Here is a 13465-nt window from a genome sequence, read left to right as displayed (position 1 = left end):
CAACTCTTGGTTTTGCCGCCTTCTTGCAGTACGACTTAGTTTCGGCTTCTCTTTGATTTCTAATTGGGCGACGACATGAGGTTGCGGAATACACCACATGACACTTTGGAGGTATTGTCCCCAATTATCCGCTATCTTCCGATGAGCATCCATAGCTCCTACATAACTAAGCCATTCTGCAGTGGATCGCTCCTTGTTTATTGCAATTCGTACATTAGCTCGATAGCGTTGGCGCTTATGTCTCGTTTTCTTCTTGCCAAGTTGTTGATTTTTGTTTCTATCATCAGATTCGGACTCACTTGGTCGATCTTCACTTTCGGATGAACTGCAGGAGGTCACTGTCCTAGGCCTTGAGCACATTGCTTCCACATTTGGGTGAATATTTGATTTATCCCCCCCATTAGGCTCAGAGTCAGTTTCTTTTTGAGATTCATACTCAGAGTTGCATTGGTCAGAGTCTTCGCTACTGTCAGTTGAGTTTGCCACTTTCTTGCCATCAGGAGTCAAGTGCATAACACCTATCATGTTTATTGGCACTAACGGTGGCATATCTTGCCCCTCAGGTGTTACCCAACTTGTGCCTCTATTTCCCCATGTGTCTATGGTTGCCGCTAGGTGTACCCAATCCACGTTATCCGACTCAGTCATACTCGATAGGACATCCATATAAGGAGAATCTTTCCCATCATCAGTCTCTTTTTTGCATGTATAGCAATACCTTAATGGGGCGGAGTGAACAGTGGTATCCGATCGATTATCGATGATAACCTTGCTTTCTAAAGGATGTGCACGACCATTCTCGAGATCAACTCGAATGACAGAATCTTGTAATTGTAGGTAGACATGGTTTTTCGACCAGTCATGCACCATTTGTGCTTCCCTCATGAAAGGACGTCCTAAGATCATTTGATATGACATAGGATGCTTGGAGAAATCCATTACAATGAAGGTATGTTTTACCTTGTATCCCAGGACCTTGATCTTAAGGTCCCTTAACATTCCAATAGGTTTAGCAATAGTTCCGTTTGCCATCTTAACCACTATGTTTGTGACTTCGAGGTGAGGTCTTCCCATAGATTCCCAACAGTTTTTCGTCACAATGCTCACGCCAGCACCACCATCAAGGATTCCCTTTAAAGTTAATCCCTTGGTAGTAATGGGGAGGGTTGCATTAGATTCGTCACCTTCAAAGTACTGTCCCAACTTGTTAACAGGTATTTCAACGACCGAATCTTCATCTAAGTTGGGTTGTAGATCCCAATGCTCCCCTTCATCTTGAAGTGTGTCGGGTCTATCCATATTTACAAATTGTGGTAGCCCCGCCTTTAGTTCTCCATTGAGAAATGCCCGAAGAGCTAAGAATAGCTCAGGATCTCCGTATAATTTGGATATGATCTTGGTTCTGATTTTTGAGGACATGAAATCCATTAACTTGGACACATTCAACGGTACTTTTTGAGATATCACCCCTTGACTAGGGACTGGTGAAGATGGAATCACTTCCTCTTAGATGGGGTCAGGCATTCCCTCACTAAACATTCTTTCAAGCAAAAAGGATGTTTGCCCACTTCCTGATCTCCTATCCTCACTTTCTTCCCGAATGATACTAGGTATAGCTAACGGTTTATGGTTCCGGTGAGGCTGAACTTGCGTAGGAAACACTGTGTCTGGAATTTTGATTTTTCTCGAGTTTGGCTCCAGTTCTCTTTGTGTTTCTTCCACCACACCCCTTAAGTGTTGCACTTGTTCAATCTCCTCAACTGGGTTTGGGTAAGTTCCAATCTTTTTCTTGAGGGTTTTTGGCCCACGTGGCTTGTCTTGGGGAGTCTCAGTCAGTTTGGGTGGTCGAGAGGGCATTAACTGACTTGGTTGTGGGGCCGAGGAAGTTTCCTTCTGTTTCCCCTTATTTATGTACTTGCTTGATTCTCCTTCATTGAGCTCCCAAGTGGGTTCCTCCCTTAAGGTAGTGGCTTTGGTCCCCATGGTTTCTATTGAATCAGAATCATCTTCAGGATCATTCATATACACGGGGTCGTCTCCTGTCCCTATGTTAGTCTTTGAACTGGGCTTGGAGCTCGTGGCATTAAGCGATCTCTTTCACTGTGTTTTCTTTTTCTTTGCCTGAGCGATTGTAGTATCCCTCTCTTCAAGAATGTAGTTTTGATTTTGAAGCATTGAGCGTGTAACTACATTCACAGGTACAATGGGTGTGGTTCCTCGTGCTTGGTTGGTGACCTCAACCAAATTCAATGGCATAATCTTGGGTGCATTAGGATTATGTGGACATTGAGCGATCAAATGATCTATGCCACAACGATTACATGTAAGTACCGGCATTCCCGATGTGCTTCCTTGATTTGGTTGCATTTGAGTAGCGATCTGTAGCCTATTAGGGCACTCCGCTACACGATGCGGTCCACCACAATCATAGCGTTGAAGAGGTGGTCTCCTCGCCAAGGTATTAAGGTTTTGTCCTCTTGTGGCGAGAGCAGCCGCTTGATATACATGCTTGACTTGCTAGAAATGATCCTCCATGTAGTACTGGGGAATCATTTTAAACGTATCAATCCCGTATGGAGCAGTGGGGTCTATCTCCTCTTCATAATCCCCACACGCACTATGTGACTCACAACCCATCTGGTTTATTGGGGTAATCCTTGGATGTGAAGGTTGTGGTACTAGCACTGGCGGTGGTAACGGCACACAGACTGGACTACATTCGGATTCCTTGGAACTATGTGCTGTGACGATTGCTCAACAGGTTGTGCAGGCATTAGCGCGGGTACTTGAGGTGTGTTTGACCAAGCTAGTGGTGCCTGATTCGCCAACATTCGCTTAAGTACTAGGCAATCTTTAGATTGATGGCCATACTTACCACATGCATTGCAATTCCCATTGAATTTGACTCTGAATGTGGGACATTCACTCGTGCTATGTGGTCCTAAGCACACCGAACACCATTGTTGCTCTCTCCTTGGGTACATATGGCTATTCTGAGGAGCTCGATTACCCCTAAAGTGTTCTTGGAGAGCCTTAGTAAGGTCGGTCATCACAGACATTTCAGATATCTTGGGCTCCTTGGCAATAGGTTTCACCGTCATTGGCTCGTGCCCAGATACTTGCGAACTAACGGATTGGGTCTCCGAAGACACCTTTTTACCTGCAATCATCAAGTTGTCTTCTAACTGGATTGCATTGGCAGTGAAAGATTGCTTCCCACGTTGTAAGACCTCTAATGACTAGGCCATTGTAAATGTCCTCGTGGCGCAATCCTCGGATGAATCTATCAAGCAGTTGGTTATTATTGAAGCGCTCGGGAGTGCAGCAAGAATTTAGATGCTTCAATCGACTTATAAAGTCTCTCACTGACTCCCCTTCCTCGCGTTCAGTTTTTTGGAGTTGAGATGCTACTCCCCAAAGCACACCCTCACGTATGTATTCTTTCAAGAACAATCTCTTGAGAGTGGGGTAGTGAGTGCGCTCTTCAACCCTTAAGGTTCGATACCAATCTCCGGCCTTCCCACTCAAAGTTAAGCCTAAGGCTTTACACTTATGCAGCTCATTGTGCTCTTCCAAGGAATCACCAAAGACTTCAATGTGCTTCCTAACGTCCTCGTTACCACCACTAAAGTTTTGAGTAAGCTTAGCTACTTGTACTGCCTTGCTTCTAGGTTCTCTCTCAGGCATACCCCGCATGTTTTCCGCAATAGATCGTCCAATCGTCTGAGCAAACGCTGCGAGATCACCTAGGTGAGCAAGCATAGTTGGTGGAGGCACTTCTGGGATAGCCTGGCTGATAGGAGTTGGCGTTGGTCTGAGTATGTTGGCAAATGACGTAGGATATGTGGCTAGGCCTAGCTCCTCTTGGATAAGGGTTGTGATAGGGCAGTCGTGGAGCATACGCCATTGGCATACTAAGAGGCGTAGGAGCTACATGAGCATGAGTAGCGATAGGTACATAGGGTCGATAGGCACTGGCACGCACTGTTGTAGGTACTGTTCCACTAGGTAGCGGTGTCGTACTAACTACAGTGGTAACAGGTGCGCTTTCTGTCATGCTCATCATTAGGGTAGGCATTGTGGATTCCTTTGAGCCAAGGTTGGAAAGCTAAAGTTACTGCTCGTGGGCTCAACGTGCATTGAGACTCCAAGCGAAACAACATACGAAGGGTCTATGGGACTCAATTGTGATAGGGTTGGTTGTTTGGCCTTGCCCGTATCCAAAAATCTCATAGGGCCAGTGGAAACTAAGTTCACTTCCTTATTTTGCCTCTCAATTTGGTTATTCTATGAATAACCTCACATATCATTTGTTGTTGCTCCTCTAGATTAGTGGCGCTAGATGTAGATCATAGGACTTCTAACCAACCTACATGATATGTGTAACCCGTGTATAGGTCAGTTAGAGTCTCTGTGTGTAGATCATATTCCCAATTTTCATTGAGAAATATCCCATCCAGACTTGGTGTGCCAAACGGTTCTCTTGAAGTGGACGCAAATTCACTTCTTATGGATTGGCTTCTAGGGACCTCTACTTTAGGAAGAGCATCGGAAGTTGGTAGCTCAGTAGAGAGCCCTCATTAAACGAAGTTGGTAGCTCAGTAGGGCCCTCAAACAAAGCGGGTAGAATATCCACATGGACACTCTTTGGGAGGGTAGGGTCTACATAAGATATAAATGGTGAATCTACTACCCCTCCTTCTTCATTTACTTCGCTTGTCGCATGCTCAGAGCGTGTAGCTCTACTAAAGGTCTCTATTAGACGACTAAACATGCTAGATCCGAGTTGTAGGGCCCAAACTGGCATGTTTTGGCTTGTCTCCTCAGGGTTCTTGGTAGGGTGCCCTTCCATGGCTTCTGAGTCAGAGGACGAGTCACTATCCACTATTCGTGGATCTTGGGTTGCACTCCCTTGGGTTCCAGCCGATGGGTTCCAGCCGAAGGCCAAGATGCCAACGTGGAGGGATGGTGTGAGCCTGCGTAAACTGAAACACTTTCTAGTGGTTCAGGCTCTAGCACCCGACCAGAACATAGATGCATGTGACGTGGGTACCCTATGTGCATTGGTACTATCCTTGAAACTCACACAAGTGGTTTCTTAGGTGTTCCGCACCCCATTTTTACTTGTTTTTAGATTGTTTTTAACTCGTTTTTGACCCCCTTACAAACTTGGACTAGGGCGTTGTCGTGCTGTGGCACGTCTATGCAGTGAAAGCATGTTCATGGAACAACTTATGTGGAATCTGGGCCTTGAGCAGCAAGGACAGATATGGAAGGTATTCACTCAGATACAGTGGCATTGGAAGCTGTATGAAGGTGTACAGGATGGGACACTCCAATTCATGTGGATGCGGCCAGCGGTGGTTTTGTGGTACCATTTTTGTACCCGGAGATAAAGTGGGATTTGGTTACCATGTGTGAGGAGCATTGATGTGAGTGGCCATTATTGAGGCAAGAAAAATAAATGAAATATATGATACAAGTGGCCAATAATATAAAGGGCCACATGGAAGCTTTGTGAGGGGCCAACGTAGCCGCCAGAACGTGAAGAGAACTGGCTAGAAGGCTGGCGAGCTGGCGCAGAAGGCGTGGAGGACAAGGGAGCTACCTGGTTTTTTTGGGAAGCCGGGGTTCAGCAGTGAAGGGGGGTGTATGCTGCCTGAGAGGGAATTGGGGGTATTTTGGCTGGGCAAGGCGAAGAAGGTCACGGGTGCTGAGAGGCTCTCTGGGCGGCTGCAAGACAGAGAAAAAGGAGGGCCTAAGGGAAGGCAACTCTGAAGAGCAGCGCAGCTGCAGGTATGCACAGAAGAATCGCCTTGTGGGGGCTCTGAAGAGGAGAGCCGAAAGCAAGCTGAAAGGTGGCGGAGGCTTTCATGATTGAGGTAGGGCACTGTATCAACTCAAGGCAACTTCCAGTCGGCTGCTTTCACACAAAGCTGTTATACCCATCTTCATCACCCAACAACTGATTCCTCTACACTAATCAAGCTTATGCCTTGAGCCCACAACACTAATACCTATTCGTGCCTGCTCGTGCTTCCCATAAAAAAAAATGAAGGATTGATCTGTAAACGACCTTAATCAGTGTATTGTTTGAGGCTTAATCCAAGCCATAAGGTGTATTTGCTATGAGGCCTTTTTTATCGTAGCTTTCAATAGGGCTTGCCCACCTTGGCTAATAAACCATTGAATGATCCCATTTCGTTTAAAAAAGAGATAGACAAAATAATAGTCGATGTAGTTCTTCAATGGTGTGCAGATGCTTATACAGATACACTTTTTGGGCTAAGCAAATAGTATTCGTACAAGTGATGGTGGAACTCATTTGGATGGAGTGAAAGCTGCCATTACTCGCACTCTTAACCTACTAGGAAGGAGGACAAAAGCAATTAAGCTTCTGCTGGTGGTGCCTCTTGAAGAGTTACATGTTTTGGTTTCCTTGCTGGGATTTTGGATGTAACTCTCACAGCCAGACACCCAGTGTGTTCCTGGCTAGACCGCACACGTCACGACAGCTTTGGTGAACCCGACGTGAAACTGCTGGGGTGAGAGTGTGGTGAAATCCCCGTGAACTATGTATGTGATGATTTCAGCATATGTATGAGGCAGAAAACCTTGATGGCCTATGATCTAGAGGGTATTCCTTAAGGGTACAGGCAGCAGAGCCAGTATGATTTGTTGGTACCATTTGACCCAGGTGGATTAGGGAAGAAGAAGGATTACAAGGGCTTATGACACTTGTTCACCTCAAGAGAAGGGGATAACAAGGAGCTTGTATAGACTTGTAGTTCTCTCTTAGGACTGTAGAATGGGCAACAAGGGCTTGTGACACTCATCCTTCTCGACAGCTGAGGAAGGAGAGGAGCTTGCAATGACTTGATCCATTCCTGCCACTTCAAGGGCCTATGACACTCATCTATTCCAATAACCAAGGATAGAGAGGAGCTTGTAGTGACTTGAAGCTAACCCTTTGTCTCAAGGGCTTACGACACTCACCTTTTTGATAGAAGGTGAGGAGCTTGTATTGACTTGAGGTCTTCCCTACAAGTTGCAAAACAGTTAGAATGCTTAAGAACTTATGAATGCCGGAAAGGTGGACACTTCTTTGTACTCTAATTGTCGGAATATCTGAAAGAAACTCTTTGAAAAATAGGGCTAAATGGATGCAATGATAATCTGAATGAATTGTTTGACATAGAGAAAGCCCAAAACATCAGAAGGATAAAAGGAATGCCAATGCAGAAGGCTGGAGAATTGAGTGTATGAACATGGAGATTAAAGCTCTACTCGTTGTTCAGGAAAGCCATATATGATGGCATTATATGTACACATGGAATGCTCATTTGTAATACGTGAATAAACTATGTGCCAGTTAATGGCTGCAACCAGTTAGAGTCTTTGAAAAGAAGCTCATGGTGATTTGAAGCAGTACAGGGCATCGGTGGAAGGGGAAGGCAGGCGCATGCATAACCACGTTATGGTCAATGCATTTGAGTCAGACCTTGTTGTGGGAACAGCTCTTTTGAACATGTATGGCAAGTGTGGTATGTTGGAGGATGCTCGCAGAGTATTCAAGAATATACCCCAGCGGGATGCAGTTGCATGGACAGTCATTGTTGCAGCACATGCTCAGCACGGGCATGCCAAGGATGCCCAGAGACTTTTGGACCAGATGAGGCAGGAAGGAGTGGTACCTAATGAAATCACCTTCGTTAGTATACTTAATGCATGTAGCCATTCTGGTTTGGTGGATGAGGGTCGCCAGCGGTTCAGATCCATGAAGACAACTTACGGCATCACACCGGTGGTGGATCATTACAATTGCATGATTGATCTCCTAGGGAGAGTAGGACTGATTGAAGAAGCAGAGACTCTTATTAATGAAATGCCTTATACTCCCACTTCAATAACTTGGACAACTCTGCTTGGGGCATGCAAGGACCAGTTTGATGTACCAAGAGGTGAACGCGCTGCAGAGAATGTGTATGAGCTGGCTCCGGAGAAGGCCTCACCATATGTGACACTATCAAATATTTATAGCGCAGTGTGCAGAGGCAATTGTGCAGCAAAGCTGTTTAAGCCTGAAGGGAAGTACATAGTGGGGCAGTATAAAAGAAGACAGCACGACTAATGGTACATTTGCCACCCTTGCCTCCTTGGCACTTGTCCTTCTCTTTCTTCACACATATGTGAAATCATGTGACACACATCAAGGGAGGAGGTTTTTGCATATCGCCTTACATACCCATCAAAACCTTATGTGTCGGTCACAACAACGAGGGTCTCCATGGGATGCTGCCACCTATGCTTCTCTTTTGAAGAGGTGTGACAGCTTAAAGGCCTTATGTGATGGCAAGTACATCCATGATCACATTGTCAGAAATGGGCTTGATCAAGTTCTACCTCTTAACAACCTCCTCTTGCAGATGTATGGAAAATGCGACTCTGTGGAGATGGCAGATGGGCTTTTTGCTCAAATGGGTGAAAAGGATCTATACTCTTGGAATTTCATGATAAGAGCACACACCCGGCAGGGGCAGTGCAAAGATGCTTTTCTCCTTTTCCGACGAATGCAAGCAGAAGGGTTGATGCCAAACAAGTACATTTTTTTTTTCTAGTCTTTTATCTGCATATGCCAGCCAAGCGGCTTTATCTGAAGGCCAGCAAGTGCATGTCCAAGTTGTAAGCAGTGGGTGCATGGATGATAATTATGTTGGCACAGCACTGGTCGGCATGTATGGAAAATGTGGCAGCGTGGAAGATGCACGGAGAGTGTTTGTTCAAATGCAAAAACAAGATGCCATCTTCTGGAATACAATGATTGCTCTCTATATTGAGCATGGGCTCATTGTAGATGCTTTGGAGCTTTACTGTAGAATGCTATGGGAAGGAACATTGCCGAGTGATGTTACATTCATCAGCATTCTCGATGCATGTAGTAGCATGGAGGCCCTAAGTGAAGGCAAGCAGATCCATGTGCATGTTTTGTTTAGTGAGTACAAAAAAGACACTGTGGTGGGGACTGCCCTCATGAACATGTATGGAAAATGTGGTGTATTGAACAAAGCATGGAGGATGTTTGATGAGATACACGAGAGGGATGGGGTATGCTGGAATGCCATGGTTGCAGCATATGTGCAGAATGGTGAGAGTAAGGCCGCCCTTCAGCTTTTTCGCAGAATGTGGCAGGAGGATTTAGTCTTGGATAAGTTCACTTTCTGTAGCACTCTATCTGCATGTGCTGATGAAGGGGCTCTAGCAGAAGGCAAGAGATTTCATGCTCTCCTCTCAGCGCGTGAATTTGATTCAGATACCATGGTGGGGAATGCCCTTGTCAATATGTACGGAAAATGTGGCAATCTGGAGGGCTCATGAAGAATGTTCTGCAGTTTACGCGATCGTGATGTTGTTTCATGGAATGTCATCATTGCAGCCTATGCCCAGCATGGCAAAGATAGTCGTAGTCTCCAAAGCTTTGAGTAAATGCAGCAAGAGGGAGTACTGCCGAACAGTATCACACTCGTCAGCATTTTTGAGATATGTGGCAGCCAGGCTGTTCAAGGTAACGGTGAGCGATTGCATGCTAGTATTTTTGGCAGAGGACTTTATTTAGATACTGCTGTGGGAAATGCCCTTGTGAACATGTACGAAAACTGGGGCAGGCTAAAACATGCTCAAAGTATACTTGATGAAATGCCTAAAAGAGACAGGACCACCTATATAAACTTTCTTTTGGCATGTGCAAGCAAAGGATCACTTGAGGAAGGCCAGGAGCTGCATGCCCATATTGTTGCTGTTGGGTTTGACTATATGCTTGCAGTGGTGACAGCTATTGTTACCATGTACGGCAAGTGTGCAAGTGTGGAGGATGTATGGGTGTCGTTTGTTAAACTGTCAGAGCGAGATGTGGTCTTATGGACTACCCTGAGCGTAAGGCACCAGCCTCTGAGACAACAGGGAAGGTTAATATCAATGGGGGTTCAACCCCATTATCACTAGAAGGTTTGAACGAGGATGATGTTGGCTTAACCATGCAAGATGGGCAATACTACGATGCAATGCTATCTTTTGCAGATATTCTCAACACGCATGGGGAATCTAGAAACACAGTTGTGGACTGCTCTGAGAACAATCAAACTGTATCTTATGAAAGTAAAAGCTGTGAGGATTTCAACTAGGGGGATGCCAAACCAACACTTGTGCAAGTTGCATTAGCTGGCAAAGAGAATGGAGATGGAGTTTTAACAACCCTTGAAAATAGGCTTCTTATGAGCAGGATGATCAATATAAAGATGAAGGCAAATCAGTATAAATTTGAATGAAGATTAGCCTATATAGCAACTTGGTGGCACATACCGGAGGATGTGCAGGTTTAGAGGGGGTCGATGTCGTGCTGTGGCACGTCTATGCAGTGAAAGCATGTTCATGGAACAACTTATGTGGAATCTGGGCCTTGAGCAGCAAGGACAGATATGGAAGGTATTCACTCAGATACAGTGGCATTGGAAGCTGTATGAAGGTGTACAGGATGGGACACTCCAATTCATGTGGATGCGGCCAGCGGTGGTTTTGTGGTACCATTTTTGTACCCGGAGATAAAGTGGGATTTGGTTACCATGTGTGAGGAGCATTGATGTGAGTGGCCATTATTGAGGCAAGAAAAATAAATGAAATATATGATACAAGTGGCCAATAATATAAAGGGCCACATTGAAGCTTTGTGAGGGGCCAACGTAGCCGCCAGCACGTGAAGAGAACTGGCTAGAAGGCTGGCGAGCTAGCGCAGAAGGCGTGGAGGACAAGGGAGCTACCTGGTTTTTTGGGAAGCCGGGGTTCAGCAGTGAAGGGGGGTGTATGCCGCCTGAGAGGGAATTGGGGGTATTTTGGCTGGGCAAGGCGAAGAAGGTCACGGGTGCTGAGAGGCTCTCTGGGCGGCTGCAAGACAGAGAAAAAGGAGGGCTAAGGGAAGGCGACTCTGAAGAGCAGCGCAGCTGCTGCAGGTATGCACAGAAGAATCGCCTTGTGGGGGCTCTGAAGAGGAGAGCCGGCAGCAAGCTGAAAGGTGGCGGAGGCTTTCATGATTGAGGTAGGGCACTGTATCAACTCAAGGCAACTTCCAGTCGGCTGCTTTCACACAAAGCTGTTATACCCATCTTCATCACCCAACAACTGATTCCTCTACACTAATCAAGCTTATGCCTTGAGCCCACAACACTAATACCTATTCGTGCCTGCTCGTGCTTCCCATAAAAAAAATGAAGGATTGATCTGTAAACGACCTTAATCAGTGTATTGTTTGAGGCTTAATCCAAGCCATAAGGTGTATTTGCTATGAGGCCTTTTTGATCGTAGCTTTCAATAGGGCTTGCCCACCTTGGCTAATAAACCATTGAATGATCCCATTTCGTTTAAAAAAGAGATAGACAAAATAATAGTCGATGTAGTTCTTCAATGGTGTGCAGATGCTTATACAGATACACTTTTTGGGCTAAGCAAATAGTATTCGTACAAGTGATGGTGAAACTCATTTGGATGGAGTGAAAGCTGCCATTACTCGCACTCTTAACCTACTAGGAAGGAGGACAAAAGCAATTAAGCTTCTGCTGGTGGTGCCTCTTGAAGAGTTACATGTTTTGGTTTCCTTGCTGGGATTTTGGATGTAACTCTCATAGCCAGACACCCAGTGTGTTCCCAGCTAGACCGCACACGTCACGACAGCGTGTGATAGCTCGAAAACGAGCGTATCGTTCAAAGGGTCCTAGCGTGCTTTACAGCACGGTGTTTGCCTATCCAGAGCTCCTGTGGTCCTCAAAACAGTTCGTTTCCCTATGGGGGAAGGGGCAAAAGCCTATTTGCTTGTGGAGGAAAGGGTGAGGGCTTTATCCCATATGCTCACTTTACTCCTTGGGGAGTGGGCTACATATAGGGCACAACTTCCCATAAGCTCTCACTTGAAAGAAAGCTATGGAGGCTCACTCTCCTATATATATATATATATATCAAATGATCGAGACCGAGGCTGGGGCCGTGGGTCAATTGGGGGTTTTTTCTTTTCAATTTTTTTTTTCCAATTAAAAAATCTTTCCTCTCCACACGTTTGGTTCTTTCTTTAAAAATAAAATTTAATTTTTTGTTTTTTGTTTTTTGTAAAAAATTTTTAGTTTTTATTTTCTGTTTTTTTTAAGATAAGTTTTCTAGGGTTTCTTTAGGCCGCGGCACAGTTCGCACACAGCACAGATCTGGGGATTTAGAAATCCCCCCCACATGCAGAAAACTAGATAACAGAATGCACGCCCACGCGCGGAGCAGAAAAATAACAAAAGAAACAGAAATGCAGAAGACAAATTGCAGAAACAGATTGCAAAACACAGAAACACCTCAACAACAAACACACAGTCGCTTTCCTATAGTGTAGATTAAACTTCACGCAGCAGCCGAGCTGCAAACTAGAGCTTGGTGCAGGGAAACTCCTCGGCAGCAACGCTAAAAATGTGCGCTTTTGCCGCACAGGTCGTAGCTGGGGACTTGCCGAACACCGTATGCGAGCCACGAATGGCTGCAAGCATACAACCAGGAAGGCAAGCTCAAACAGAATGCAAAAAGGTGTGTCACTCACCGCTTAGCTGCCGCCTTGAAGGATTCCCGCGTCGTAGCCGTGAAGGAGGAGCCGCCGTCGTCGCTCTACCGCCTCGCCGCCGCCGCCGTGCCGCTACACAGTGCTCGATCGCTCTCTCACTCTCTCTCTCTCTCTCTCACACACACACGCGCAGGAGAAGGAAACCAAGGAGATAAGGCAAGAGCACTCTTGTATTCACAACACATGAGAATGAGGATTTTAGGGTTACATTTGACTCTTATAGGTGACTTGGCCGTTCACACATGGGCGCCCATACATGGCCGACCAATCCTAACCCTAACCCTGCTGATATTCAAGGTGCGCCTCTCATCGGCGATCACCCAATCCCTTTATCCTTAACATATGGTGCCGACAAGCCCGGCCCATGACTCAGAATATTTAAATTAATGACGTAAAACATAATACGTCTCAATGTCCGTCATGGGTTAACAATGATGCAAATCAAACCAGTTGACAGGTATAACAGGGTCAGCCTTGAGACAGGATTGCCAAAGCTCATGAAGAAAAGGAGGACGATTGGGTCTTTTTTATGCACAAAGAAATGGAAAATTATCTCAAGGCACATCAGTCCAAGGTTAGCAACCCATACCTATTAACACAAATACTTAACCATGTGGCACAGTGGCCAGTGGGGTGAAAGATGAACTAGAGGAAAACCTATCGCTAGCCCTAATCCCCTAGTCAACCTACCGAATCTACTGGAAGGGTGGATGAAGGACAAGCAGTGCTAATGGAGACAGAACAACTCATAAAGTCAATCAAGAAAGATCTAAAGAAGAAGACTGATAAAAGGATAAGAGGGCTACTAGTGGATGCCACCACATAATC

At 45.6% G+C, this 13465-nt stretch overlaps 1 protein-coding gene and 1 pseudogene across 1 annotated transcript; both read left to right on the top strand.

Moving 5' to 3' along the window:
• The first annotated feature begins 7477 nt into the window (after positions 1–7477).
• On the top strand, positions 7478–8131 carry LOC147602939 (pentatricopeptide repeat-containing protein At2g03880, mitochondrial pseudogene; annotated as a pseudogene).
• Positions 8132–8258: 127 nt separating this feature from the next.
• On the top strand, positions 8259–9375 carry LOC147602938 (pentatricopeptide repeat-containing protein At2g34400-like). The gene is made up of 2 exons (XM_086797414.1): positions 8259–8584; positions 8640–9375. The coding sequence occupies exons 1-2, from the start codon at positions 8259–8261 to the stop codon at positions 9373–9375; spliced, it is 1062 nt and encodes a 353-aa protein (XP_086653540.1).
• The last annotated feature ends 4090 nt before the right edge of the window (positions 9376–13465 follow it).

The sequence above is a fragment of the Cibotium barometz genome, chromosome 65 (genome assembly GCF_041138505.1).
Source record: "Cibotium barometz isolate CiBa-2024 chromosome 65, ASM4113850v1, whole genome shotgun sequence".
In the NCBI taxonomy this organism is placed as follows: domain Eukaryota; kingdom Viridiplantae; phylum Streptophyta; class Polypodiopsida; order Cyatheales; family Cibotiaceae; genus Cibotium; species Cibotium barometz.
Note: the sequence above shows the minus strand (reverse complement) of the source record. Positions and strands in the feature narration are given on the sequence as shown.

What these genes read in the sequence shown, in the direction of transcription:
- LOC147602938 (XM_086797414.1), top strand. Translation starts at nt 8,259, where the DNA reads ATGTGTCGGTCACAACAACGAGGGTCTCCATGGGATGCTGCCACCTAT. An exon ending in CGACGAATGCAAGCAGAAGG is followed by an intron (nt 8,585 to 8,639) that starts GTTGATGCCAAA and finishes TGCATATGCCAG; the next exon opens with CCAAGCGGCTTTATCTGAAG.